Source organism: Lynx rufus, unplaced genomic scaffold (genome assembly GCF_022079265.1).
Source record: "Lynx rufus isolate CCGP_SWC_20201006 ecotype Redwood Valley unplaced genomic scaffold, mLynRuf1.p SCAF_17, whole genome shotgun sequence".
Taxonomy (NCBI): Eukaryota; Metazoa; Chordata; class Mammalia; order Carnivora; family Felidae; genus Lynx; species Lynx rufus.
In genome coordinates this window covers 2120508-2147746 of record NW_025814831.1, presented here as the reverse complement: position 1 = coordinate 2147746, position 27239 = coordinate 2120508, and the positions used below count along the sequence as shown (strand labels likewise).

General features: G+C 68.2%; 1 protein-coding gene across 2 annotated transcripts; it reads right to left on the bottom strand.

Moving 5' to 3' along the window:
- Nucleotides 1-4244: 4244 nt before the first annotated feature.
- On the bottom strand, nucleotides 4245-26072 carry AKT1 (AKT serine/threonine kinase 1). Of its 2 annotated transcripts, XM_047079972.1 has the most exons (14): nucleotides 25960-26072; nucleotides 23314-23453; nucleotides 13543-13671; nucleotides 10888-10999; nucleotides 10568-10715; nucleotides 10314-10445; nucleotides 10179-10244; nucleotides 8423-8491; nucleotides 8106-8231; nucleotides 7907-8035; nucleotides 7607-7821; nucleotides 6975-7062; nucleotides 5378-5480; nucleotides 4245-5129 (listed from the first exon to the last, which is right to left on the bottom strand). In XM_047079972.1, exons 2-14 carry the CDS (start codon nucleotides 23357-23359, stop codon nucleotides 5050-5052), a joined length of 1443 nt encoding a protein of 480 aa, XP_046935928.1. In that variant the 5' UTR covers nucleotides 23360-23453; nucleotides 25960-26072; the 3' UTR covers nucleotides 4245-5049. The 2 variants fall into 2 exon arrangements, with proteins under 2 accessions (XP_046935928.1, XP_046935929.1); XM_047079973.1 differs by lacking the exon at nucleotides 25960-26072 and having other exon boundaries at nucleotides 23314-23477.
- Between the last annotated feature and the right edge of the window lie 1167 nt (nucleotides 26073-27239).

Below are 27239 nucleotides of genomic sequence, written 5' to 3'. Positions count from 1 at the left end.
GTGGGGGGGGGTGCGCAGGGGACGGCGGGGGTGGCGGGCCGGAGCCGGGCCCAGGGTGTGGTTTGCTATGTCGGGGCATCATAGAAGCCACTGAAGCGGAGACAGGGAGGCCGCCTGGAGGGGGGTGGCGGGCGCCCGGGGCCTTCCTGAACCCATACTGTTCCAAGGCCTTCCGGCTCAGGGGCCTGGGGCTCTGGCCCACCGGCAGGCTGCGCCCTGAGCAGCAGACACGGCCATCCTCGACCTGGGACCTCCTCGCGTCCAGCCTCCTGCTGGGGCTGCAGGCCGTGACCCCAGTAAGCAGGACGTCGCGCTGGTCATTTGGGGACTGCAGGTCAAAACCACCTCACACCTGTCGGATGGCCGTTATCAAGACAAAAAGCAAGCGTTGGCGAGGATGTGGAGACAGTGGGTCCCCGTGCACCGTATGGGAGCGTAAGGTGGCGTGGCCGTTGCGGGAACAGCTCGCGGTTCTTCGGAAAGTCAGAGTCAACTGCCGTGTGGTGAGCAGCCCCACTACTGGGTGACCGTGAAAGAAGGAACCTGAAGGCGCCGGCACGTCCCCCTGCTCCCCACGGCACGGCTCACGGGATCCAGAGGGAGGCCACCCGCGTGCTCCCCGACCGTTGGGCGGATGGACACTGCAGCCCGTCCGCGTGACAGGGTCCTTGGAAAGGGGGGGGGAGTCCTGCCCCTGCTGCAGCGTGGACGGACCGTGAGGACACGGTGCTCAGTGACGTCAGCCGGCCCCGAGAGGGCAGATCGCTTGTGACCCCTCTCGTGCCGTCCGTACACACAGTGGGATGGGGGCGCCAGGGGCCGTCGGGGGGAAGGGGTGTCCGTGTTTCATGGGGACGGAGTTTCAGTTGTGAAGATGGGTGGGGGGTGGTGAGGGGTGCACGACTCCGTGGGCCCACGCGGTGCCATTGACGGCGCTTCAGAGTGTGACAAGTGTGTGTGCTACCAGTAGAAAGACCATAAAGCCTTGGTTGGCGAGCATAATTCGTTCCGGAAACATGCTTGTTATCCAAAGCACCTGCATCGCAAAGCGAATTTCCCCATAAGAAATACCGGAAACTCAGATGACTCGTTGTACAACCCAAATATATTCATATAAAAATGGTTACGGTGCTGTAATACAACATAATAAAATGCAGATTACAAAGCTAAATTAACCTGCCCTTTGAAAACCCTCCTGGCTGGTGTGAGGGGCACAAGAGAGGAGGGTTGCTGTGTAGGATGACTTTTATCACTGACGGAATCACTGCTCTCTGTTGGCTCCGTGGAATCTTAACTTTCGTGCAACTTCAACAAGGAACCTGTCCGATGACCTAGAATGAAGCAAAGCATTCCTGAGCTCCCTCTTGGGTGGAAAAGCAAAGGACGGTCCAGAGGTGCTTTGAAGTGACAAAAATACACAAGTGCCAGTTGTGGGCACCTTCCAACGTCCTGAAAAATCACTGATTTCTTCCAAACACCGCGGCCTGAGACCGAGCGTCTGAGCATGGGAGATGATCACCCACAATCCCACAGCGAGTGAGCAAGAGAGAGAGAGAACTATTGGCTAGTTGTGATCATGTGACATCTGGCGGCACGTACTGCTCATATCTCAGGACGCCACTCGTGTGTCAAGTTGAAATTTATCAGAGGGACGCCTGGGTGGCTCAGGTGGTTGAGTGTCTGACTTCGGCTCAGGTCATGAACTCACGGCTCGCGAGTTCGAGCCCCGCGTCGGGCTCTGTGCTGACGGCTCGGAGCCTGGAGCCTGCTTCGGATTCAGTGTCTCCCTCTCTCTCTGCCCCTCCCCTGCTTGTGCTCTCTGTCTCAAAAGTAAATAAACGTTAAATTTTTTTTTTAATTTATCAGAAATGTTTGCTTGTCTTGTGTTAGACACGGAATGAGCTTCTCGCAGTCCAAGGTGTTTCTGTGTTTAGAATGTCCAAGCCCTCGACTGCCGAAAGCAGAAGTCACGGCGGGTTTGTGGACGTGGCACGGGACGGCCGCACGGGGCTGGGAGACGCCGCCCTGTCCCCATGCCAGGGGTGCTCTGGCAGCACTGAAGGCGGACCGGGAAGTTGTCGGTGTGCACGGTCCATGTGCACGTCGGTCCTTGAGCAGCCGGGCCGTGGCACGACGTGCCACTCGGTATCGTGGGCTGGATCCGTGGCGGAAAGGGACCGTTAAAGAAAACTGGAAAAACAAGCCACTGATGGAGATAAAATGGGTGTTAACACGAGTCCTTTAATCCAAAACAAGGTGGGGAAAGACGGAGGAGGGAACACAGGAAAAGGGCAAGAGGGTTTGTAAGCCCAGCCCGCTGACAGCGGTCTGTGTGTGAGCACTGGGAAGGCCTCAGTCAAGGCCAGACGTGGTCAGATTGTCCAGCACACGACCGGGCAGCAAGACGCCGGCCTGCCGCCTGCAGACACTCCCTCTGAGCGTAAAGACGGGGAACCGAAAGGAGCAAGAGAGACGCCGTCTCTGAGCACACGTCCCTGCTGGCAGCTCCTGGAGGGCCCCCCCCCCCCCGCCCTGCCCAAGTCTGCAGGGCAGGCCGCGGAGGCAGACCCCAGGTCGCCAGCCGCTGCCAGCCAGGCCTGCGGCCGACTTAGCTCGTTCCACACGGTGGCCGGGACGTGGGCCGTCGAGGTACGGGGCACTGGTTTCCATCCCGTCCCTCGCCAGCCACCCAGCAGTGGCAAGAGCAGCTGTGGGGACACGGGACACGAGAGGGCATCGTGCCTCGCCCTCCATCCTAAGTGTCCGTCCCCTCGTGTCCCCCACTCTCCCCCCTGCCCCCGCAAGTTCAGGGTGTCCGTTCATTCCTCAGCCCCACCCACCCAGGATGCTATGTCCATGCCCGTGACCTTGAAGCCCCTCCTGGGACCAGAGGCACCCACGGCGCCCGTGGGGAGGGCGGGCCCGCCTGATGACCACGCTGTACTGATTCCAGGCACTTCCTGCGCTCTCCCCCACAGCCGTCACCTGCGGTCATGCGGTCACTGCACCGCTGGCTCAGGGTTTGAGGAGAACAGAAGGGCGTCCCTGTATTTTCTGGTTTCTACAACGGACAGTTTTTTCCTTAAGATCTGCGTAAAATTTAACCATCTTAAGTGTTAAGTGTGCAGCTCAGTGGTGGGAAATATGCTCACGTTGTTGTGGGCCCTCACCACCACATGTCCTGTAAATCTCCCCCCGCCCCCAGCCCCTGGCACCCCCTTCTACTTTGTCTCTGTGAATCGGACTCCTCTGGGGACCTCATGTGAGTGGCCACACTGTGTGGGTCCTTTGGGGACTGGGTTGTTGTGCTCGGCGACATGTCCTCGAGGCCCATCTGTGCTGTGGCAGGAGCCAAGATGCCCTTAAGGCTGAGTAACACTCCTGTGCACGGACAGACCACGCTTCGCTTCCCCGTGTCCACAGACGGACACTCGGGTTCCGTGACGGTCTGGCTACCGCAACTCATGCAGTGAACACGGGTGAAAGTACCTGTGTTCAGTCCTTTCAGGGACAGACCCAGAGGCGGGGTTGCCGGGCCCGATCTCTTGGGCCGCCGTGCTGTTCTCAGCAGCCCCGTCCTCGTACATCCCCACCAGCAGCGCCCCGGGCTCTGGTCTGACGCACGTGTCCATACGCACACCTTCTGCACGTCTCTTACCGCTTAGGATGTGATGTCTGGTGTGTGTGTGGGTCCCCAGACAAGCCGTTGTGTTGTGCCCCGCGGCCTGTGCTGACGGAGGTGGTGAGGCATTACTGGGGGCTGCTCCAGACGTGCCCCCGGCAGAAGGGGACGGCCGCCCCGCCGGGGTCACCGTGGACTCTGGACAGGGAGGTGCTCTCTCCCCCTTCGCCAGGCCCACGCACCAGGACCTACACGTGTCCCGGCGGCCCGGCCACACCCGCAGGCTTGAATCCACGGGATTTGAGGCCGAGGACCCCAGGCGCCCGGCAGCCCTGCCCTGTTCCGTTCCTTGCCGGGCAGCCGGCTGCTCGGCTGGGAGCTGGCGGCCACCGGGGGCTGCCCGCAGCACGTCCCAGTGGGCCGCCCGCGCCCCTCGACCCGGGGATCCCAGACGTGCTGTGAGGGGGTGAAGCGGCTGGGGATGTGGATTCCCTGCCCCGGAGGTCCCGCAGGGAGGGGCAGCCGGAGCCGGGGCGGGGGCGGGGCGGCGGGGAGGAGGCTGGGTGCTCCCCACGCACACACACGCTCTGCCGCCCGCCACCCACCAGAACAAGCCACAAAGTTGAAAAGCAGTGTTTATTGAAGAATTTGGAGGGAAAGTCTCATAATAGTAAAAATAGTAAAGTTGAATGTAAAAAGCGCCCCCGTGCAGCGCGGAGTCCGGCCCGGAGGCACAGAGGGCGCGCTGAAGGCCCCTCCAGAGGGCGTAGGGCGCGTGGCGGGACAGTGAAGCTTCTCGACAGAAGAGTGCTACCTGGGGACACCGTTGAGGTGCCCCAAAGGGAAAAGAGGGCGGGAGGGAGGGGCTTTCTTGTCACTAAGATGAAAAAACCCCAAATGCACGTGATAGCGTATTACACAGCAACAGATCGCAACCTCGTTCTCAGCCTCCGGCCCCCGCCTGCCCCTGCCCCGGCCCCGGCCCCGGCCCCACTCAAGAGCCGCTCCCCGCCAGGACGCCGAGGGAACCTGGCCAGCGCGTCACCGCCGGGCGCTTCTGGGGTCCCGGGGGCTGGGCCGAGACAGGTGGCAGCCAGGGACCGCTGGCTGGAGGGACGGAGGGGCCGGGGACAGAGCCCTCCCGGGCCCCCAATTGCACGTGGCTGCAGAAGTCCTCGACCCTTTCCTATGTGAGTCTAATTGTTCTGAAGGCCAAGGCCACGTCTGGAGAGCTAGACGAAATAAATTAGAAAGACCCGCAGGACCCCTTCCCTCCCAGGCGGGCCGCCCCTCCCGCAGCACGAAGGCCTTCCCACCGCGCTCCGAGGCGGCTCCCCTCGGACACAACACGAACTAGGGATCGGATTGTCCGCGAGGCTTCCTCCCCGTCCCCTGAAGCCGGCGTCGGGAGTCCGCTGCTGGCCTCCTCAGGCCGTGCCGCTGGCGGAGTAGGAGAACTGTGGGAAGTGGGGCCTCCGCTCGCTGTCCTCGCCCTCCACGCTGTCGCCTGTGGGCGGGTGGGCGGCACGCTCAGACCCCAGTGCCGGGATCGCGGCCACCATGCGCTGGGGAAAAGGACCCTCTTGATGCCAGGAACAGGGACGGTGCCCTCCCGCGCCCATCGCCACCCTCCAGAGGGACCTGTCCGGTGAACCGTGTGGGCCTCTCTGCCAGGGGCAGCCGCTAACTTCTGCGGTTTGAAGAGAAGGGAGGAAACAGACTTGGGGGTTGGCGGGGGGGTGGGGCATCCCTCACCTTGGTCGGGGGGCGTGATGGTGATCATCTGGGCCGTGAACTCCTCATCAAAATACCTGGTGTCCGTCTCTGAGGTGACCTGGGGCTTGAAGGGTGGACTGAGCTGCAGGGGGCAAGGGGAGGGGAGGCAAGTTACAGACCCCGTTCTGCACTGCCCCCCAGGGGCCGCCCCCAGGAAGGGTTTCGTGTCTCCAGGCAGCGCGAGACCGAGGACGGGGCTGCAGCAAGGAGCCACAGGGGAGGGCGGTGGCCCGGGCCCTTCAGACCTGCCCCCCGACGAGGGCAGGCCGGGCCCTGTTCACAGCAGGCCCCGGCAGGTGACCAGTTCTGCGGGACCCTAGTACCCCCAGGTGGAAGGAGACAAGTCCAGTTTTCTTCTCTTTTGTAGCTTTCTTCGGACGCGGGAAGGGGGTAAACAAGGACACCATGGAACACGGGTGGGCTCCCAGCCCCAGAGCCCCATCCCCAGGGGCCACACGCACCCCTTCCTGACCATGGCCATGGGGCCCAGCTGCCAGCGGCCCCACTTTGATCGTTCCTGATAGAGGGACAATCCCGGTTCCCCCATCCCTGGAGCCCCCTGGGCCAGCGGGTAGTATTCCCACGCAGTGGGTCCAGAGAGCCCACCGCAGCCCTGGGAGGGAACCCAGGGCGGAGCCAGGCAGCGCCACGTGCCGTGCCCGTGCCAGCCCCAGCCAGGCGCCCCGGGGCACCAAGTGAACTTGACCTGCCCCCAAACTCAGAGGGCCCTCAGGGCCCTCCCTGCCCAACTTCCCACCAGGAGGTGAGGCCAGGCCTTCCTGCGCACGTCCCTGCTGGGGCCTCGCCCTCCAGGCTCCCCACCCGAGCGCGGGGCCTGGCTGGCCTCACGTGCGCTCAAGGCCACAGTGCAGCTGGCTAAGTCAGGCTGCAGAGAGGCCTCCCCGTGACAGAGGACGCACAGGTAACCGTAGGGGGTGTGCATGTGGGAGGAGGGCCCTGCAGGCCAGCACCCAACCCCCCAGGACACCAGGGCTGGCCCTCATGAGCTAGCAGGGTCTCTGCTCGAGGCAGGGCGTGTGGCCTGTGACGGGCCTATGGGGGAGGGTGCGATGGAAACCAGCGGGAAGTGTGTTTGGAGACAGGGTGCCCCGCACGCCCCAGCACGGCCTTCTTGAGCCTGCCGGGCCACCGCGCGCCGGCCTGGGCCAGGGCCCAGCGCTCCCAAGTCCCTGGGGGCGGGGGGACAGAGGGATGTGTGCAGGAAGCAGTCGCCTGGCTCCCGGGAGACCTCCCATGTGCCAGACAGGCCTGTGTTTCCCCCCAGTTTGCATGCTCAGAGGGTGGGTAGGGCTCTCCCTGCAGCAGGAGGGACTGAGGTCAGATAACTGGAGGCACTGGGAGAGCAAAGGCCAGCCTTTAGCGGCGGGGCTGGAAAAGGCCTGGTGCCCCCACCTGACGGGGCACCGTGTTCCAGGAGTCCGTGCACACGGCTCCTTCCAGGGGGCCAGGAGGGGGTTCCTGAACAGCGTTCAGGAGGAAATCCCGCGGTGCAGACCCTGCGAGCCTGGGGAGGGGGCGCGGGGATGGGGGGGCCGTGCGCCAGGCCCCCACACACCTTCTTCTCGTACACGTCCTGCCACACGATGCTGGCGAAAAAGCGGTGCTGCATGATCTCCTTGGCGTCCTCGGCGCCCCCTCCCAGCCTGCGGAGGAGACTGGTCAGTGCCTCACGCTGCCCGCTGGCACGGGGCCCCTCCTCCTGCTGGGTGAGGCTGGGATGCCTGACTGTACTGGACACTGGGGTCCCTGGGGGTCGGGGGACAGTACAGGAGGGTCAGCGTGATCCTGGGAGGGGTGGGGGGGGGCACAGCGAGTGGGACGGCCTGGCCCCGGGTGGTGGGGGATGGTGGGGGGTGGGGCAGCACGGTCTCAAGGGAGCAGGGAGATCGTGGGAGGGGGACAGCTCGATCCCGGGGGTGGGCTGGGGGGACAGTGCCAGCTGACGGCGCAGCCCCGGGGCGGTGGGGCCGGAGGAAGAGGGAGGTGCGGCACACCGGGTGGGGTCTTCCTGAGCACGTGTGGAGGCTGCGAGGTCCGGGCGCAGGTGCCCGTCCGGCCCCTGCCAGCCCCGGTCGAGGACGCTGCAGGTCGGCCAACGTGGCCCGGGAGGCGCCCAGCTGCTCCTAGGGGAAGCAGGGGGATGGGGCGGCTCGCCAGCACCCTGCTGGCCCGGGGCCAGGGGCTCACCTCTGCTTAGGGTCCTTCTTGAGCAGCCCCGACAGCAGGGACTTGGCCTCGGGGCTGAGCGTGCGCGGGAAGCGGAGCTCCTCCATGAGGATGAGCTCGAAGAGCTTCTCGTGGTCCTGGTTGTAGAAGGGCAGGCGGCCGCACAGCATCTCGTACATGACCACGCCCAGCCCCCACCAGTCGACCGCGCGGCCGTAGTCGTTGTCCTCCAGCACCTGGGGGGCGCAGGGCACAGGGTCACGGGCCGCCCAGCGGTCCCGGGTCTCCGGGGTGCGGGGGGCGGGCGCGGCGGGTGCGCACCTCGGGGGCCAGGTACTCGGGCGTCCCACAGAAGGTCTTCATGGTGGCACCGTCCTTGATGCCCTCCTTGCACAGGCCGAAGTCGGTGATCTTGATGTGCCCGTCCTTGTCCAGCATGAGGTTCTCCAGCTGCGGGGTGGCCTCCGGGTCAGCGCCAGCCCTGCCCCCGCCGCGGCCCCGCCTGCTCGCACCCACCCACCTTGAGGTCGCGGTAGACCACGTTCTTCTCGGAGTGCAGGTAGTCCAGCGCGGACACGATCTCGGCGCCGTAGAAGCGCGCACGGTCCTCGGGGAAGACCCGCTCCCGGGACAAGTGGAAGAACAGCTGGGGGACGAGGGCCACAGTCAGGGTCCCAGAGCGAGACCGCAGTGCTCGGGGCCGGGGGTGGGGGGCACCGTCCACGGGGCAAGACCCCGACACGCGGAGGGGGGTGGGGGGATGCTGGGACTGGGGGGAGGCAGGCACCGTCCCCGTGCCGGGGAAGGTGGCCCGAGGCTCACGGAAGGCCGGCCTACCTCGCCCCCATTGGCATACTCCATGACGAAGCAGAGACGGTCGTGGGTCTGGAAGGAGTACTTGAGGGCCTACGGGGAAGGCAGAGCTGGTACCGTGGCCCTACGGGACCCCTGACGCCCACCAGCCGTGCTTGGAGAAGGCGCGGGCTCCGGGTCGGATCTCGGGCAGGGTAGGGGCCAGCAGGTTCCGGTGCACATGTGGAGGCCTCCCTACAGGGCCGTGGAGCTCCAGGCCACAAACATGGGAAGCAGGACGGCGGCGGAGAGGCTCCTCCCCACCACCCTGGCACCCCCTTCCTGCCTTGCTCTATTTTTTTAAAATTTTTTTAATGTTTTTTAATTTATTTTTGAGACAGAGAGAGACAGAGCGTGAGCAGGGGAGGGGCGGAGAGAGAGGGAGACACAGAAGCCGAAGCAGCTCCAGGCTCCGAGCTGTCAGCACACAGCCCGACGCGGGGCTCGAACCCACGAACCGTGATATCATGACCTGAGCCAAAGTCAGATGCCAAACTGACTGAGCCACCCAGGCGCCCCTCCTGCCTTACTTTAAAAGGAAAGGCCTAGGGGCGCCTAGGTGGCGCAGTCGGTTAAGCGTCCGACTTCAGCCAGGTCACGATCTCGCGGTCCGTGAGTTCGAGCCCCGCATCAGGCTCTGGGCTGATGGCTCAGAGCCTGGAGCCTGTTTCCGGTTCTGTGTCTCCCTCTCTCTCTGCCCCTCCCCCGTTCATGCTCTGTCTCTCTCTGTCCCAAAAATAAATAAAAACATTGAAAAAAAAAATTAAAAAAAAAAAAAAAAAAAAGGAAAGGCCTGGAGGACCAAGTCTTCCCCATGAGGGACAGACCCTGGGTCTCACCCGGCGGCCAGGGATGAGCCCCGTTCACAGGAAACACAGGCCAGGAGACCAGCTCCAGACCTTGTGCCGTGAGGCCACCGTCCCCAACTCTCCAGGTCCCATGCCCTATCCCGTGGGGAGCCCGCAGGAGGGGAGCCAGTGTGCGTGGCCTGAGTTCCGTCGCCTGTGACAAGGGGCATGCAGAGGGGGAGGGCAGGGCACGAAGCCTGGGGAAGAGGAAGAGCGGCGAGCGAGACGAGGTAAGACCCCCACAGGGGCGGGCCAGTCACGCCTCACAAGGAAACGTTTGAAGGAGCACGAACTGGAGGGAAGGGGCTTCTCTGCTTTGCCGCCGCTTTGGGTCAGGCAGCGCCTGGGCTGGGGACGCCGTGCTGGGCGGAGGGTGACCGGGCCTGGGGGGTTCCTCAGGAGAGCCCGAGTGGTGCCTGGCCCGGTCCCGACCCCCCCAGGCGAGCAGCAGCCCGTCCGTCCACTGCACTGCTGACCAGCTCGTCCACACCTTCCTGGGTGGCTCGGCCAGGAAACAACTTCTAGCTCATTCTCGATGCTCTCTAAGAGCTTCCCTACACCCCTCCTGGGCCAAGAACGTCCCCGGGGACAGAGACCCTCCTGACCGGAGCCTCAAAGGGGAAACAGCTGGAAGGCTGTGTGCAGAAGGGTCGGCATGCAGGGGTGGGGGGGGTTGGTGCCTCCCGGGGCCTCAGGCAGGGCAGAGGGAAGACAGGGTCGCCCACCACCCCTGCACGGCAGGGGCAGCAAACAGCACCTCCCCCCCACCCCTGCCCCCATGGGCCTGAATTCTGAAGCACAGAAGCCCGGGGTCTGTGGGGAGAAAGGTTCGAGGGTCCCTCAGGCCAGGGGCGGGGGACTTCACGCAGACAGCTCGCGCCTCCAGGACTCACCGTCAGGAAAGGGTGCCGAGAGTTCTGGAGAACGCGGTTCTCTGTGAGCGTGTGGGCCACCTCATCCTGGAAGGCAGGGCCAGGTGAGCCGCCGGCCCGCCACCCGCCCCCAGGCCGCCCGGCCCTGCGCCCTACCTTGGCCACGATGACCTCCTTCTTGAGGATCTTCATGGCGTAGTAGCGGCCCGTGGCCTTCTCCTTCACCAGGATCACCTTCCCGAACGTGCCTTTCCCCAGCAGCTTCAGGTACTCAAACTCGTTCATGGTCTGCGGGGCGGCGGGCCGGTGCCCGGGGTCAGGGGCCGCGCGGGGGCCCGGCCCTCCGGGGGGCCTGCGTCCCTGCCCCTCGCCGCCCCCCGCTGTGCTGCCCGTGGCGGGGGGGGCCTCACCACGCGGTGCTTGGGCTTGGCCAGGGACACCTCCATCTCCTCGGCCCCCGAGTTGTCGCTGGGCGAGCCCGACCGGAAGTCCATCATTTCCTCCTCCTGCCTCTTGAGCCCGTCGGCCACCGCCTGGATGGCGGTGGTCCACTCCTCCCTGCAGGGCGGCCGGGTGAGGCCCGTGCCCCAGGCCCGGATGCTGGGGGACACCGAGGCCTGGCCCCCCGCAGGCTGGCGCATCCACCCCACCAGGGGCCTGAGGAGGGCACGGGAGCGCTGGGGAGCAGGGGCCCCCCCGCCCCCCCCCCCCCCGCGTGTCCGTCCCGCACCGCTCCTCGGGGGTCTCCACGTGGAAGGTGCGCTCGATGACCGTGGTCCACTGCAGGCAGCGGATGATGAAGGTGTTGGGCCTGGGCCGCTCCGTCTTCATCAGCTGACACTCTGGGGGCGGGGCTGGCACGTGAGCGTCCCTCTGCACACCCCCGGCCCCACACAGCCCCCCGGCCCCCCCCCCCCAACCGGGTCCTGGGAAGTCCTGTCCCATCCCCGCTCCATGCTCTGGCTTCCCCAACCGCAAAACGGAGCCGGGACCCGTCCCAGCCCAGACGCCGTGCTCCGGCCGGGAGACGCGCCCCTGCAGGGCGGGCTGGGGCTGGGTCTCCTCGGCCCCGGGCCGTCTCCCCTGGCCATTTGGTCGCCGAGCCCATGTGGCGCGCCAGGACACCGCTCGACTGGACAGAGGGTGGGGAGAATGGGGACCCCCGGGGGGGCAGGCAGCTGGCCTCCGAGCAGGAACCTCCCGCCATTTCCCAGCCATGACTGCCGGCCCCCTGCCCCTCCAAGCGGGGCCAGCCCCAGGGCAGAGGCTGGTGCCGACTCACCCTTCAGGGGCCGCCTGTCCCGGCAGATGACCCTCCCTGGAGGCTGCTCGGACTGTACCCAGCCACCCGACACTGGCGACACCCTACCACCACCCTCCAGAGGGATCCCAGACGCACACCGGGAGCACACACACCTACACCGGGAGCACCCACACACTGGGAGCACCCAGACCTACACCTGGGGCACGCGCACACCGGGAGCAGAGGGGCTGTGGGGACGCACCAGGCCCCCAGAGGGGTGGGAACCAGTAGGGGGTGCTGAGAAATCCCAGGCCATGCCAGCTCCGTCTGTGGGAGAGGAGACGGGTTTCGGGGCCTGTGAAGGGGCTTCCGACGTTCCGGTGCCTGTGCCCCGGCAGCCTCGAGGGCCCCTGGTCGGGCTCAGCAGAGTGTAAGCAAGAGGTGAACCAGGGCCGGGTGCCAGGAGGGGCTTGGGGCCAGCCTCGTGGGGCCGGTGGCCCGTGTTGACACAGGGGTGGGGGCTGGAAAATCCCGTGGCGGTCTCCCCGGTGCTGACACCCGCCCCCCACTCGCCCATCGGAGACCACCGGTCTCCCCGGCCCCGGCACCCCTCCCCAAGGACGAGCCCCTGTCCCGTGCGGCTCTGCTCCTTGGCTGGCGCTCCAGCTGGACCGCGGCCCGGTTTCGAGGCCCCAGCACCTCCCGCTCTGCTCAGGCAGCCGTCTGGAGGGTGCCTACCTCCTGTGCGCCTCTGCAGAGTCCCCCTCAATCCCCCCACGCTCCGCCTGTACGGAACATTCCTTGGGGCCCCTCACGCCCCTGCCAGCACGGTGGCACCCAGCCCCACCCCAGCCAGGCCTCCTTCCTGAAGCCCCACCTGGCCCCAAACAAGGAGGCGCCGGGGGGAGCCCGGAGGCACCGCACTAAGGTCCCCTGCATGGCCACCAGGCTGCAGGGGACAGCGGCGCCTGCCTCCCTGGTCTCCCTTCACCCCAGGGCCCCTACTCTCACAGCTGCTTTGTGGAGCCTGACGATGGAGAGGCGGGACTGACCGGACCCAGGTCGTGGTAAAGCCCCCCTGGGAGACCCCCAGGCTGGAGGACGGAAAGGCAGCGACTGCCCGACAGAAGCCCTTGGGCTGGGGTGTGCTGGCCGTGCCCCTTGTCCCTGCAGCACAGGGCCGGGCACCCTGGAGGGTGGGCAGGACGGCCAAGGTGCCAGGACACCCCCCCCCCCCCGCCATGCCCACAGGCACAGAAGCCACGAGTCCCTCCCCAGCAGCCTGTGATTCCTCCTCCTGAGACCCCAGACCAGAACCTGCACCAGACGACGTGGGGCGGCCCCAGGCTCCCAGGCTGAATGAAGACAGAGCCGGCCAGAGACGGGGTGTATGAAGAAGCCCGGGGGAGGGGGGCAGACCCCTCGGTGGGCAAGCACTCGGTACCCCTGATGGCGTCCCAAGAGGAACCCAGGAGGTCGGCCGGTTGATGAGCCCATCCCTCATTTCCCAGCCCCCCACCCGGCCTGGGTCCTGGGTCGGCCCCGAGGCAGAGCCAGGTTCCAGGGTGGAAACAGAGACCCCACAGGAAGGCCTGCCTGGCTCAGCAGCCCCTCTCCACGCCCGGGTCTCCCCCTGACAGGTGCGGGATGAGGCCGCGGCCACACGGTTCGAAGAGGTCCCAGTTCGTCCGGCTCTGCCAGACGCCGCGGCCGGCTGCGCTGTGCCTGCCGACCCCACCCCTGCTGAGGGTAGAAGGAAACCACTGCGGGGCCCAGGCCTCTGAGGGCTCTTCCTAGGGGTGACAGAGGCTCCCGGAAGCTAAGGGTCCCCGCCCAGAGGCTTTGTGGAGAGACCCTGGTGAGCGCCAGCCGGCTGTCCCGGGCGGGGCTCTGTCCCCCAGAGGCAGAGAGCCCCGAACAGGTCTGGGGTCTCCAGCCTCGGGCCTCCGCACGAAGACCTCCCGGCAGCCGGAAGCATCCGCTAAGCAGTTCCCAAGGTGATGCAAAGCCAGCACCGCCCAGCCTGGCCCCTGGCAGCTGCTGGCCCCAAACGCAGAGGCCCAGGGGACCCGAGCCTGGGGGCGGCTGGGCACTGTTCCGCCCTCCCCGGTTCCACCCCAGGGTGGCCGCGGGCACACTCACGCGCCACAGAGAAGTTGTTGAGCGGGGACTCTCTCTGCTCCACGTCCTGTGGCCGCTCCTTGTAGCCGATGAAGGTGCCGTCGTTCTTGAGGAGGAAGTACCGGGGCCTCCAGGTCTTGATGTATTCCCCTGCGGACGTGTGCTCGGTGAGGGCCGAGGCCGCCGGGCCCTGTCCCCAGGCCCCCCGGGAGCCCCGTCCCTGTGGCAGGCTCGCAGCCGGCTGTGCCAGAACAGGTGCCCCCGGGACGCCGTGACCCGGGGACACGACCAAGAGCCGGCCCCCGTGTCGGAAAGGGGACCTGGGCGTGGGGGGAAGGGGCACAGCTAACGAGAGGCCGGCCCGATCCAGGGGGCCTTTCTGGAGGAGGCGCCGCCAGGCCAGGAGGTCCCCGGCACACACAGCCACAGCCACAGCCACCCACCAGCGCTTCAGGGCTAAGAGCTCCCCCCACCCGCTCGGTCCTGCCAGGTGTCGGCCACACCGTTACCGCCGTCGCGACGGCAAGTGGACTGCCCGCCGGAGCCGGCCCCTCCCTGGCCCACGGGAAGGAGCCTGGCACCCAGCATTCAGGGGACAGCAAGTGGGACCAAGGGCCCTGATGCAGCACGGCCCCCGCAGCCCCTCACCGCCCACGTGACCACGTGCCCTGCCCAGGGGCCCAGAGCACAGTCTTGGGCACCACGGGGAAGCCGGACCCAGGAGGCGTCCGCGCGGTCCGCAGGCCGAGACCCGCCACCCTCGACCGCGTCCCACCCGTGGGCCACCCAGGTGCTCGGGGAAGTTTCCCCCCAAGTCTTGCCACATCAGCCATAAGCAGGCAACCGCACTTAAGAGCCGGAGCAGATGTCCTCTGTGACATTCCAGCGACTGTCATTTTTCATTCTGACACCCAGAAAAAAGAGCGTTTCATTTACATTTTGCCGAGCAAGGAGTTTGAACGACGATAGAAAACTTACTAATCAGACAACGGCTTTGTCAGAAGGGCCACTAGGCAGCAGGTGGGGAGGGGGCTGGGGTCCCCAAGCTCTGGGCCCCAGGGGAGGGGGACGGGCAAAGGCCCCCCACCCAGGACCCGGCAGCTCCCAGTGTGCTCCTCCCCCATCCCCGCTGCCCAGCCGCCTCCGCCGGCCAGGGGCCTCGGGGTGTGACCCAGCCCTCACTCCGCTGCACACGGGGGGGGGGGGGGGGGGGTCACCTCCAGGCCCGCCCCCACCGGCAGGGCGAGGACCCCCGTGAGAGCCGGCGGCCCGCCCTCTGCCCCAGCCGCATCCGGTTCTGCCGAGCCCCCGCCCCGGCCCGTGGAAGGCTGGGGTCGGCCCCCTTCGGACCCGCTGCTTCCGACCGCCCGGGGACCCCGCCCGCCCACCCACGCGGCTCCACCGGGCCTCCCGCCGGGGCAGCGGGTGGGCACGAGCAGACGGGGCGCCGGGGGCTGTGCGCAGCCCCCCACCCGCGCCGTCCCGGGCCGCTCGCTCCCACCCGCCTGCGCGCCAGGCTGGAGCTGTCGGCCCCTGATGGAGTGTCGCTCATCCCGCCAGCTGCCGCTCCCCGGGACGCTAACTGAGCGGGGAGAGTGATGAGCGCCTCGCCCGCGCAGCCCCGAAAATCCATCTCGATTCACCAACTGCCGCCAGCCCCCACCGCGCCCGGCCCCGCACCCTGTGCACGCGGTCGGCACGTGCACACCTGCTCGGCAGCGCCCGCACGCCAGGCTGGGCCTCAGTTTCCCCACCGGGCCGCAGGATTGCCGGAACGGGGGTGCCACCGGGACTCGCCCCGGCCACCTGACCCTGCACCTGGTCCACTCCGGGCCCAGGAAGGTTCTACAATCCAGCACTGGGGCGCGGGGGGGGGGGGGGGCGGCAAGGGAGCGGCCCTGGCGGGGAAGAGGCTGAGGGACAGGCCCCCGGTCTGCATGAGCCCTGGGCAGGGGCCCAGGAGGACAGGCAGTGGGTCCGCCGGACCCTCCAGCAGCCCCCTGACCCAGGGCGCTGAAGGGGGGCCACGGTCGGCCCCCAGCTGCTCCCCTGCCGCGCCCCACGTGGCTGAGCCCTAGAGCCACAGGACACACGGGTGGGACGGGAGGGCCAGGGAAGGCGGCCTCACTCGGCCCCTCGCCTGGGCAGCCCGGCCCACAGAGCCCCTGGGGAGGCAGGGGAGGCTGGGGCCAAGGCTCTGAGACACACGGACCCTTCTCTGCCCGGCCGCGTGCAGCCAGGCGGTCACCTGGAGGCCGAGGCAGAGCTGACTTCGTCCTGGGCTGTGGCCTGCATCCGAGTGAGTTCAGCCCACACAGGATTCGGGCCAGGCGGATGGGGGGCCGGAGCCCTGCTCACTCCCGAGGAGGCTGGGGTGACACAGGATGTGACGAAGGGGGGACACAGCCACCCCCGTCCTCAGCCACAGGACTAGGGCCACGGGGGCTGGGGTGGGGACAGACACTCGCCGGCCGCTGCTGGCGGTGGGAACCTAGGAGCCTTCACTCCGGGCACAGGCACGGGCGGGTGACGAACAGGGAGGCCTGAGTCTGCCCTTCAGGTCACTGCTCCCTAAACGGGGGTCCCCACCACTGCCCCGGGGACAGATGCCTGCCCACAGCCAGGGTGACCTCCGGGAAGCCGTGCAGTGCACCGCTGGTCCCTGCCACTCACGGCCACAGCCCGGGGCTCCCGGAGGGGCTCCCCACCCACCCACCCCACTGCAGGCAGACACTTGACCAAGGCCCACGTGGGGCGTCCTCAGGGTCCCCTCCGCACAGCTGGGCAGCCCGGCCATGAGGGCCCCCACCCCTGCGGCCAGGAAACAGGAGCCATGGCAAAATTGGGAGGCAGGTGGGACGGGCAGGGTGCTCTCAGAAGCCCAGCCCTGGGCTGGGGTGGGGGAGAGACCCACACTGGCCCTCAGAGACCCCGCCCCGCCTGCCACCAGAGAAGGGGACCCATGCTCCCCCCAGCCCTTCACTCGCGGCCGGTCCACCCCCAGGGAGGGCCCTAGGCGCCCTGGCTGGGGTGGTGGGGGGAGGGGGACACGCAGTCTCAGCCAGGCTCCCCCACCTCCTCCTGCGCCTCTAAGGGGCCCTCAGCTCCTGGCACCGGCCGCCGTGGTGTCCCCGTGCGTCCTCCACTAGGAGGGCCCTTCTAATAGCCCTGCTCATCTTGGGGCCGGCTCATCTCCAGGAAGATGCCGGAAGATCCTGACCTCCTGCAGCCCAAGTCACCCCACCGGGGCCACACCGCCAGGAGCTGGGGACGAGGTGGGCAGAGGCGGAGGGCCTGTCCCCTCCGTGCCTCCCAGCCGTGGGTCCTGAGCCACGTCACGATCGGGGCGCCCCAGGCAGCGGACCTGGGGGCTGGGACCCACGCTGTGGGCACGCGGGGAGTCACGGCGCAGCCCGGGCCTGGCGCCCCAGAGGGCCCCCCCCCCTCCCCGCGCCGCCAGGCCCCGGCCCGCTCAGCCACCACGCCCGAGCCCCGCGAACCTTCCCTCCAAGCCTCCGGTTCTCGGGGAAACTGCCGGATAAACACTTTGCTGCGGGGGCGGCGGCGGCTGGCAGGGCGCCAGGCGGCACCGGGCTGCTTCTCCACAGCAAAGCGAGCCCCAGCAGGCCCGGGGAGCGGGCGCCAGCTGACAGCGGCGACCGTGCGGTCCCCTGCCGCCAGCACATCCATCGCAGGCCGACAGCTGCCGGGCGTCCATTTACCTTCTCCAGCACAGTGAGCAAACAGCCCTGCTGACGGCGGCCCATCCGTCGCCGCCCACCGGGAAGGGGGCAGGCAGCGGGCGGGCACCCGGCGTGGGTCATCTGGCGGGGGGGGGGGGGGGGGGGGCGGCCTGCCAGGCCTCTGCCTGTGCACAAGCTGCGGTCCCCGCGTCCCCGTCCCACTAGCAGGATACTAGGCCACAGGCTGACCCTGAGGGTCCGGGAGCCCCCAGGAAGGAGCGCCAGGGCCGGGCAGTGTCAGACCCTCGCTCAGGCGGGGCCGCGGGGCACCGACCTGCTTCCTGAGACTGAGCCTTGCCCAGCATCCACGGGATCCGGCCAGGGGCACGGCTGGATGAGAGGAGGCGTCCGCCCCCCGCCCAGCAGAGGGGTGACACAGGGAGGGCAGACGCTCCCCCCCCGCCCACGGCCCCTGAGCCTCACTGGGCCCTCCCCCACGATCCCACCCAGCCCTCCCAGAAGGCCCACCTGGCAGGCAGGGAGGGCAGGGAGTGATGTGCCCGCTAGCTCCCAGGGCGCCCGAGGCCTGAGGAAGGGACTCTCAAGGTCACAGACGGTGAGCGGAGACCCCGGTCCTGCGGCCCAGGCTAGGCTCCCTCCGTGACACCTGCCGACCTCCCCACAGGCCTCTGGTTCTGCCATCAAGCAGGCAGGTCCCAAAGTCACGGCCCAGTGCACACAGGTCGACTCAGAACACGGGGACGGGGGGCGCCTGGGTGGCTCAGTCGGTTAAGCGGCCGACTTCGGCTCAGGTCACGATCTCGCGGTCCGTGTGTTCGAGCCCCGCGTCCGGCTCTGTGCTGACCGCTCAGAGCCTGGAGCCTGTTTCCGATTCTGTGTCTCCCTCTCTCTCTGCCCCTCCCCCGTTCATGCTCTGTCTCTCTCTGTCTCAAAAATAAATAAACGTTAAAAAAAATTAAAAAAAAAAAAAAAAAAAACACGGGGACGGTGCCGGGGGCTCCTCGGGCCCTGCCTGCCGCATCAGGACAGCGCCCGGGACGGCGCCCCTCACCAACCAGCACGTCCCACCCCACCCCAGGTGCAGCTGCCTGCCGACCATCTCAGCCCGGATGTCATCGTCCTTGCAAACCCCACCTCCTCCTTGGGCACCGAGCACCCCCCCCCACGCAGGCCAGAGGGGCTGCCCCTTAGTCCCAGCTTGCCCACCACATGTCCCAGCTCCCCCTGGGACGTCTCCACATGGCTTAGTCCCCACGACCCCTGCCCTGGTCCGGGGGCCCCCTGCCCACACCCACTGTCTCATTTCTGGTCTCCTGCCCCAGGCAGCCCAGAGACCCTGGCCCAGAGACCCCTGGGTGCTTATTCAGCGCCCCCAGATAAGGCCACAGCCCCACTGCCCAGGCGCCATCTGCCATGGCCCTGCTCACTCCCGGCTCCAGCCTGGGGCTGCGTGGGCCTCCCCACCGCCTATTCTCAGTCTCCCTCCACAAGCCGGCGGCTGGTCACCTGCCTCACCTGCCCGCTCCGTCCCATGTGCGCCTGGCCTCACCACAGCGGGGTTCGGGGAGGCTGGGCTTCAGAGACCCAGTTGGGTGAGGGTGAGGGGGCAGCCACAGCCCCGCCTCCACGAACAAGCATCCCAGGGGGCTGGACGGTCGAGGGGGCAGCCCCCCACCCATCAGTCCACCAGCTTCACTCCTATCTGCTGGCACCTTGGGTCACAGGCCTGGGGAGAGAGGCCTGCGGCCTTGGGGCCCACCTGGGGATCTGTGGACCCGAATCCAGAGCCCAGAGATCTAGGTCAAGCACCTGGGGTTATCAGAAGGAACGCCTCCCAAACCCGGCCGTCGACTGCAACACCCCCGAAATACGGGTCTAGTATTTCTTATGGTTAAAGAAACACACCCGAAGGCAGGAGAGAGGAGGCGAGGGCTCGGCCAGGCAGGGCTCCCGGGTCCGGACCGTGGCTCACCCGACCGGCCCACCCCAGCCTGGAACCCCAGGAACCTCTGCCGGCCTGTCCGGGGCCAGATCTGGCCGGGGGGCCTGCCCGGGGGGCCGCCGAGCAGGGACCGGGCACGTCGAGTGGGCAGGAACAGTGGGCAGGTGCCCACCGTGGGGTGGCCCTGGGGAGCAGGCACGGAGCCACAGCCACGGGCTCCAGTTACGGGAGGGCCCGCGGGGAGGGCGCTGGCCCCGAGCCTGGCTGGGTGTGCCTGGGCAGGAGGGACGCCAGCGGTGGCCGGGCCAGCTCCCACCCCGCGCCAGCCCACAGCACTTCTAGGAACCCGGCCTGACGCAACCGAGCCTGGCCTCTGCGGAGAGCCGCTGGCCGGCGGGGTTCTGGGCAGGGGGCTCGGGACCCTCTCCCCTGCACAACGTGCTACCCGGGGCCGGCCGGAGGGAGCAGAGCCTACCCTGTGGCCCCTCACCCCTCCCCGGCTCGTGACTCCCACCTCCCCCGCCCCTGCCCGGCGCCTGGCTCACCATGGGACAGCCACCCGCTGGGGCCACCAGCAAGGGCCAAGGAGGGCAGTGACCCCTCACCCCCCACCCATCGCCCCAGCTTCCTCTTCTGCTGTTTGTTCTACAGGGAGAACCCAACACGCTCACAAAACAGGAAACAGCCCCACCGATGGCGGCCACGGCCACGGCCACACGCCAGGCCCAGCAGCCCTGGAGCACACCTCGGGGCCCTCCCTCCTAGGCACCTGCCCTCGCCCCCAGGCCCGGCCACACTGCCCTGACCTGTCCCAGGGGCAGTTCCGGACCCTCACAGACACAAGGCATTGAGCGGTCGGCCTCGCGGACCAAGGGGCTGCCGGGACGGAAGCCATAGCCACATCGGCGTGACCTGCGCAGGAACCGGGGCCGCCCTTCACCTGACGGCCAGGGAAACTGAGGCCCAGGAGGCCCAGGGCAGCCCTGCCCTCTAGCCCGAGGCACAGGGTAAGGGGAGCGACACCCACCGTTGGCGGTCCTGCTGAGCCCCTCGCCCTGGTGGCACCCGTGCGCAGGCAACGGTACGGGGCCTTCACAGGAAACCCCACAGGTCTGCGCTCAGAAGTGCGTTCAGCAGGCCCACAGGCCGGTCCCCTGGTGTCTGCCTAGCAAAGCCGCTGCCTCCTTCAAAGGTCCAGGGGCACCCCAGGACCAGGGATGGGGTAGGGGACTGTGTCAGCAAGGGGAAACCATGGTCTCCTCATCGGAGCCACACGTGAGACACGGGGAACGGCCGTGGCCACGGCGGGAGACGGGACCCAGTCGCCACCGAGGGAGAGGAGGTGGGAGAAACCACCGGCCCGGGAGCCCACCTCCACCAGGACGCCTCGGACCACCTCGGCCTGGAACCAGGGCCGGATCCCCGCTGGGAAAGGGCTCAGGGCTGGGGCACAGCAGGGCGGCAGACGGGCCAGGGACCAGACCTGCTAAGCTCCGTGAACTCGGGGCCCCGGCCGGCACCACCCCTGGGGGCGAGAGGGCAGGGAGACACGACCGCGCCCCGTGCGCTCGGCACCTGTGCTCGCAGACCTCAGGGCCGGCTCTCCTCATCCCACCCCTCCACCCCCGGGGGCCAGGCTGTGCTCCGCTGAGGACTGCCAGGCACGCTTCTGGGCCAGACCCTCCTGGCCAGGAGCCGGCCTGCGTGAGCAGAAGGGTCCCCAGGGCCGCCCACCCCGGTCCAGAGCCCCCTCCTGCCTCCGTGGCCCAGCTCCTCACTGCCTTCCTCCCCTCTCCTGGTCCAGCTGGCCTGCCTGTGGGCCAGGGACACCCAGGAAAACAACCACAAGCCTGGCCGGGTAGACAGAGCCCGCAGCTTGGGCTCCAAGAGTGAGGCCACCGGGCAGGGGTGTCCCAAAACAGCTGCACAGACAGGCCGTGGCCTCGGCACAGAGCGGTCTGAAGACAAAACCAGAGGCCACAGGCCGAGCGCAGCCAGACCTACATCCTGGAGCAGGCCTCGTTTTCAAACATCGGCAGCCTTTAAGAATCAAGAGAGTGCACGAGTTTTTGAGCGGTGCTGAGCCCAGCTCCAGCCACCGGCGCTGGGGGCTCGCGGGCTCAGCTGCCCACTGCTTGGGGGCTCCACCGAGAGCTGGGGTGTCTGCTTATCACTCGCACGTCCAGATGTCCAGCTCTCGGTCGGGAAGCCACCCGTTTCTGGGGCCGCCCGTCTGCCCACCATCCCTGCCGGCCCAGCCTGCCTCCCAGCCACCCTCTGAGCCGCCAGCAGCTTGAACTCAGTCTCCCGGGGACGGGCTCCCCACTGGACACACTGGGACCCTGAGGCCTGGAGGGCTCGCCTGGACCCCAGAACAGGTCAGCGCAGGGCCGGAACACGAACCCGGGCATCCCCACGCAGGCTGGGCTCCCCGCTGTCCTCCGTGGCTTCTCTGCCCAGAGTACACAGTATCAGGACACCCGGGAAACAGCCCAGAGGTCACTCCCCCCAGCAGGATGCCCGCCTCCCGGAGGGAGCACGGACCTTCTCTCCCAGTGAGGCTGCTGAGGCTGGCTGTGCCCAGACTGGGGGCCCCCTAGAGTTCACCAGGCCGTTCCCTGCCACCGTTCCCGTCACATACGCGAGAAACCGAGGGCCGAAGAGCTCAACGGATGTGTCCTTGGAGAGGGACACAGCGACAGAGCCTTCTGGACGGCCACCCTCCCCCCACCCCGGCCCGATACCCCAGCCTCCCGCCCCTTCAGAAGGCACGTGCCCTGAGGGGCAACCTGAAATTCACCCAGGGGTCAGAGAGGCGCCCCTGCTCCAGCCCGGCTGGGGGACGTCCCAGCAACCGGGCCAGGAGCATCTTCATCTAACAGTCAGTCAACAAACGTGTGCTGCTGGTTCAGGTAGGGGACCGTGTTCCCGTGCTGCGGCCAGGCGCCGAGGAAAGAAAGGCCCGGGGCCGGTGAAGGGTGAAGGACAGGGCTGTCAGGTGAGGCAGACGGAGCCCGGCCTGGTGACGGGGCTCCAGGCACAGGACACGGGGAGCAGGCCGGGGATGGCAGCAGGTGAGCACCGGGGGCGGGGATGGAGACGGCAGGTGCGTGCTGGGGGTCCTTGGGAGACGCCAGGCGGAGGGGCTCCCCACGGACCACGGGGCCCGGGGGCCTCCTCGCCTCCGTCTCGAGCCCAGTGTGCCGTCCTCCCTGCAGCCACCAAAGCCAGCCCTGACAGCACATGGCTGACCACATCCTGGACCCTGTGCTTCGAGCCCCTCCACAGCCCCGACCCCCGTTCTCGGCCGCTCCAGGCCCGCCTGCTCTCCTGGGGGCTCCCGCGCATCCCACAAAACCCAGCCTGCGGCCGGTCGCCTTAGCATACCTCCCCGTCTGCTCCCCGTGTCCGAGGCTCCCCCTCCCAACAGCCTGTGGGATCCCGGGGTGGGGAGGGGGAACCCTCACGCCATCGGCCGGAGGGCACCCGTGAGGGCAGGCTAACCAGCTAGCGGGGATCACCAAAGCCTTGGGAAGGAACAAGTCTAGAGGAAGAGGAAGGGGGCGGCTGCTAATCCCCGCCCCGGGGCCGGAGGGAGTGGCTCCCCAGGGGACACCTAAACACGAAGCCTGTCCACGCCCCACTCCCCACCCCCGAGTCACAGAGGGCTGTGGGGCAGGGGGCTGCGGGCGAGGGGCCAAGGCCACATGTCCTGTCACACCAGGACCCGCCAAGCCCCTCCCTGGGCGCAGGGCCCTGAGCACGCGGACAGCAGAGGCTGGACGGGCGCTGGGCTCGGACGGCTCACAGGTCCGGCACAAACACACCGGGGCCGGGCCCCTGGTTGGTGCGGAGCCCCCCACCCCCACACCGCCCCACAGCCCAGGCCTGAGGCGGGCACTGGGCCAGGCCAAGTAACACTGCCCTGCCCTCAGGAGCCCTCGGGCAGCGCCCCGGGCCGCCAGCGAGCCAGGCCTTGGACGGGCCCCAGTGTCCTCACTGCCTTCCAGGAAAGCAGGGAGGGAGGCGGCGGGGCCTCGCCCGCCTGAGGGACCCAGCCAGGCAGCCACCGTCCTGGCCGGCCCACACGGGCTCCACGCCACCCGAGGGACCCCTGCCCCAGGCCCAGCACCCGAGGGCACTGACCTCTCTTGTGCAGCCAACCCTCCTTCACGATGGCCACGTCGTTCATGGTGCCCTGTTCCGGTAGGGCCGGGCCAGCCGGGGCGCCGCTCACCGTCCCCTCTCAGCAGGGTCTCCCCGAGCCCAGCCAGTGCACCCAGCCTCTGGAAGAGTCAAAGGGAAGTGTGTGAGGTTGTGTCCGGCCCGGGCCCACTCCTCCAACCCCACAGTGAGGCCAGGGAGCCCGCCGCACCTGGGGTCCCAGTCGGGGCCCACCCTCCCACGTGGCCTGCCCCCCCTCATGGCCTTCTGAGCCACTGCCGCATCCCCCCCCCCCCCCGGCGCGTGGTTCTGCCAGGACACCAGACAGGCGCCCAGTCCCCTGGGGCCGGGCCTCCCCTCCGTCTGGGCTGCAATCCCCCTGGTACCTGAGCCCAGGCCCTCGGGGCTTGATGCCCCGGCTTCACCCCGGCCCCCAAAAGGCACTCCTGGCATATTCCAGCCTCCCTAAGCTGCCAACCCAGCAGAGGCCACCTCCTCCAGGCAGGCCCTCTGGCTCTGCTGTAAGCTGCTTGGCCTCCCCAAGCCCCTGGCGAGGGCGCCCCTGTTCCCACCCATAGGGCCCCGGGCTCCTCCTTCTTGCCCCAGCCTAGGAGAGAAAAGAAATTCAAGTGTGAAGAAAGTAGGGCCAGGAGACCAGGCGGCTGGCGCAAATGAGAACCCAGAGCCCTCCGAGGCGACATAAGAAAAACCTCCCCTCAAGAAACCCCAGGCCCTCCTAAACCACAGCACCCCTGCTGGTCTGAATCTGGTTCATTCATTCGGCCAACATGTACCAGGCATCCCTGGTTTTGCCAGGCTCGGCGCTGGGGACAAAGAGAGGTTCAGATGGGTCCTGTCTGTGAGAAGCACCCAGTCCAGGGTGGTTACAGACCCATAATTACAGCATTCAGGAGGTAACAGACGGGGGTGCCTGCACAAACGCAGAGGCCCTGGCGCCCGCAGTGGCCACCAGCAGCCTTCTCTTGGACATACTTCGGCCACTGAACCCGAGCGGCCATCCCCATCACTCCCGGCTGGACGAGCTCCTAGGCATCCCTCAAAACCCAGCTCACACATCATTCTGAGCATTCTGGGAAAGAGCAGTCTTCCCATGAGCAGTCCTGGGCTAGCCCTCCAGAGGGCAGGCCCAGAGACACTCCTCTCTGGGACCCCCAGGCCAGGAAGGCCCCTGAGGACCTCCGGAATGGAGCCCAGCATGGGTTCACCTACAGCCGCACAGACATTCTCCCTCGGCCTTACTGGCCTCCTGAGGCAGGGGACTGGGACCCAGAGGAGGTTGCCTGGCACTGACAGTCTCAGGCTAAATTTAGAAGAACGGGAAGACCCCCCCTGCCTGCATCTAATGCCAGGCCAGGGAAGACACACGGTGCCCAACGTGTGCAACAGGGCACCGGCAGCGACAGGAAGCAAGACTGAAGATACCTCCAAGGACAGGGTTCTGAGCCCCTGCACAGCACGCCCGACGGCGGGGGGGGGGGGGGACCCCTCTGGTGACACAAGTGGGTGTGTGGCCTGGAGGCAGAGGGCTGGACCCAAAGACCTCTGGATGTCCCCCACCCCCACCCTGGCCTAATCAGGGCCTGCTGCTGACAGAGTCAGACAGCTGTCGAGCCCCGTGTGTAAAAATATATCTGTGCACACACAGGGGCTGTGCATCTGCACGGAAACGTACACACCAAGCCGGGGCCTGGGCTGTCTCCGGGTGCAGGGCCGTTTCCCACCGGGCCGTGAGCGCCTTTACCGTAAAAGTGTGTCACTGCTGGTATTATTTAAGTCACAACTAACCAAAACGTTGCCGTGCTCTCAAAGGGCCCCCTCCCTCTCTCTCCAAACACCGATCTATGAACTGCACGTTCAGTTGGGGGAGGCAGAACCAAGCCCCACGGGTGCACCCCGCCCTGCACTCGGCCAGGGGCTCAGAGCAGTCAAGGCTAGCGGGAGCCGGGCTGCGGGGCCCTGTGGTGACCTGCCCACCAAGTCGGTCCTCAGGAACCCGGCCTGCTCACGGACCACTTCACCAGCTGCCCCACCTTCCCCCAGTCTGGGGGCCCAGCCCCAGGCGCCCACCGGGGCCCCGGCCAGGGAGGGTGGGCAGCACCTCCAAAGCCCACCCAGGTCAGAAAGCAGTTGCGGGGCCCAGGAGGGCCGGCCCGGGCACCTCGCCATCGCGTACAACTTTTCGTCTCGGGGCAAACGAGGTCTCCTTCCCGAGGCCCACCCACAAACTTGAACGAGGGCTGGAGCGAGCCTTTCCGAGCGGTCCCTGAGGACCTCCTGGGCACCGCGGCCGGCCGGCCCGCCTCGCCTCCCCTCCCCGCGCGCCGGCCCCGGCCCCGGCCGCTTCCCCAAGGTCATGAGGGAGGCCGGGGCCGCGGCCCGCACCCCCGCCGCCGCCGCCGCCGCCGCCGCCGCCGCCGCCGCCGGCCGGGCCCGCGCCCTCCCCGCCCAGGCCGCGCTCGGCCACTTCCTGCTCCGCTCCTCCACCCCGGCCGCGCGCGGCCCGCGCCCCGGGCCCCGCCGGCCGGGAACAAAGCGCCGGGCCGCGGGAGGAAATCCGGGCCCCGGCGGCGGGCGGCGCGCGCGGGGCGGGGGGCGGGGGGGACTCACCGGGCGCCGCGTCCGGGCCGAGCGCGGGCCTAGCCGGGCCGCGGCCTCCGGCGCCCGCCGCTCGGCATCCCCGCGCGCGCGCCGGGCGGGGCCGGGCTGGAGGCGGCGGCGGGCGGGCGCTGCTGGGCGGGCCTCGTGCGCCGCCGGGCCCGGAGCTCGTGGCGGCCGCCGGCTCGCGTCCTCCGGCTGCGCTGCTGCGCTGGCTGCGCTGGGCCGGCCGCCCGCCCGCCGCGCTCGGTCCCGCCGCCGCCGCCGCCGCCGCCGCCGCCGCCGCCGCCGGCCCGCCCTCTCCCCGCCCCGCGCCGCCCCGCCCGGCCGCCCGCCCACATCCGCCTCCGCCGCCCGGGGCGCCCCCGGCGCGGCCGGGGCGAGGGCGCGGCGCCGGGAGCGCGCGGCGCGGGGCGGGCCGCCCGCTGTCCCCCGGCCGCGTGCTCCCCGGCCTCGGTTTCCCGGCGCGTCCGGCGCGCCCTCACTTCCCGGCCCGGTTCCGCCCCGAGCGCGCGGGGAGGGCCGGTCCGGGACGAACCCCGCGCTTCTGCCTCCGTGGCGTGGGGGCGGGGCAGGTTAGTGTCCCTTTCAAAACGTGCCCCCAGCCCCCCCCCCACCCCTGGTGGGCAGCTCCGAGCTGGGGGCCGGGGAGGGAGCAGCCCCGGTGACCCTAAAAGGCGTGATCCGAGGAGCCCGGCAAGCTAGCGGTCCCCTGCAGGTGGGGGCGGGGCGCTGCTTGCGGGAGGCTGGTGGGGGTCAGCTTTGAGGGGTCCTGGAGGGCCGGCTGGAAGGCAGACAGGAGAGGGAAGGCTAGGGAGACAGGGGTCATCGATCCCCGTGCCGAAGGACTCCCTTGGCCCCGGGCAGGGCCCTCCATCTCTGGAGAGGGGCTCACTAGGGCCTTGACCGGAATGCAGACAGACACTGACGGCTTGGCTACAAAAGCAGGCGGGAGACTTCCCAGGTCCACAGAGGGAGACCACGGCGCCAGGGACCGGTGGAGGGGCATCCACCTGGCGGGAGCCGCCTGCCCTGAGCCGGACACAGACACCCAGAGTCGGGGGCTGGGTGGGGGTCAGACTCCAGAGAAGGGCTGTCACAGCAGAGCGGCCCCGGGCCCTCCCTGTTGTCCCAATCAATGGGTCCTAGGCTCCCACAGTCCACTGGGGACTCCCCCCCCCCACCGACCCCGCCCACCTACAGATTCCCGGGACACTGCAGAGGACTTCCAACCCCTGACCCCTCCCTGGGCCCTGTGCTCAGCTAGAGCCACAAGTTTCTCCAACAGCTGC

What these genes read in the sequence shown, in the direction of transcription:
- AKT1 (XM_047079972.1), bottom strand. Translation starts at nt 23,359, where the DNA reads ATGAACGACGTGGCCATCGTGAAGGAGGGTTGGCTGCACAAGAGAG. An exon ending in AGGAGGTCATCGTGGCCAAG is followed by an intron (nt 10,245 to 10,313) that starts GTAGGGCGCAGG and finishes CCTGCCTTCCAG; the next exon opens with GATGAGGTGGCCCACACGCT. An exon ending in AGTATGCCAATGGGGGCGAG is followed by an intron (nt 8,232 to 8,422) that starts GTAGGCCGGCCT and finishes CTCGTCCCCCAG; the next exon opens with CTGTTCTTCCACTTGTCCCG.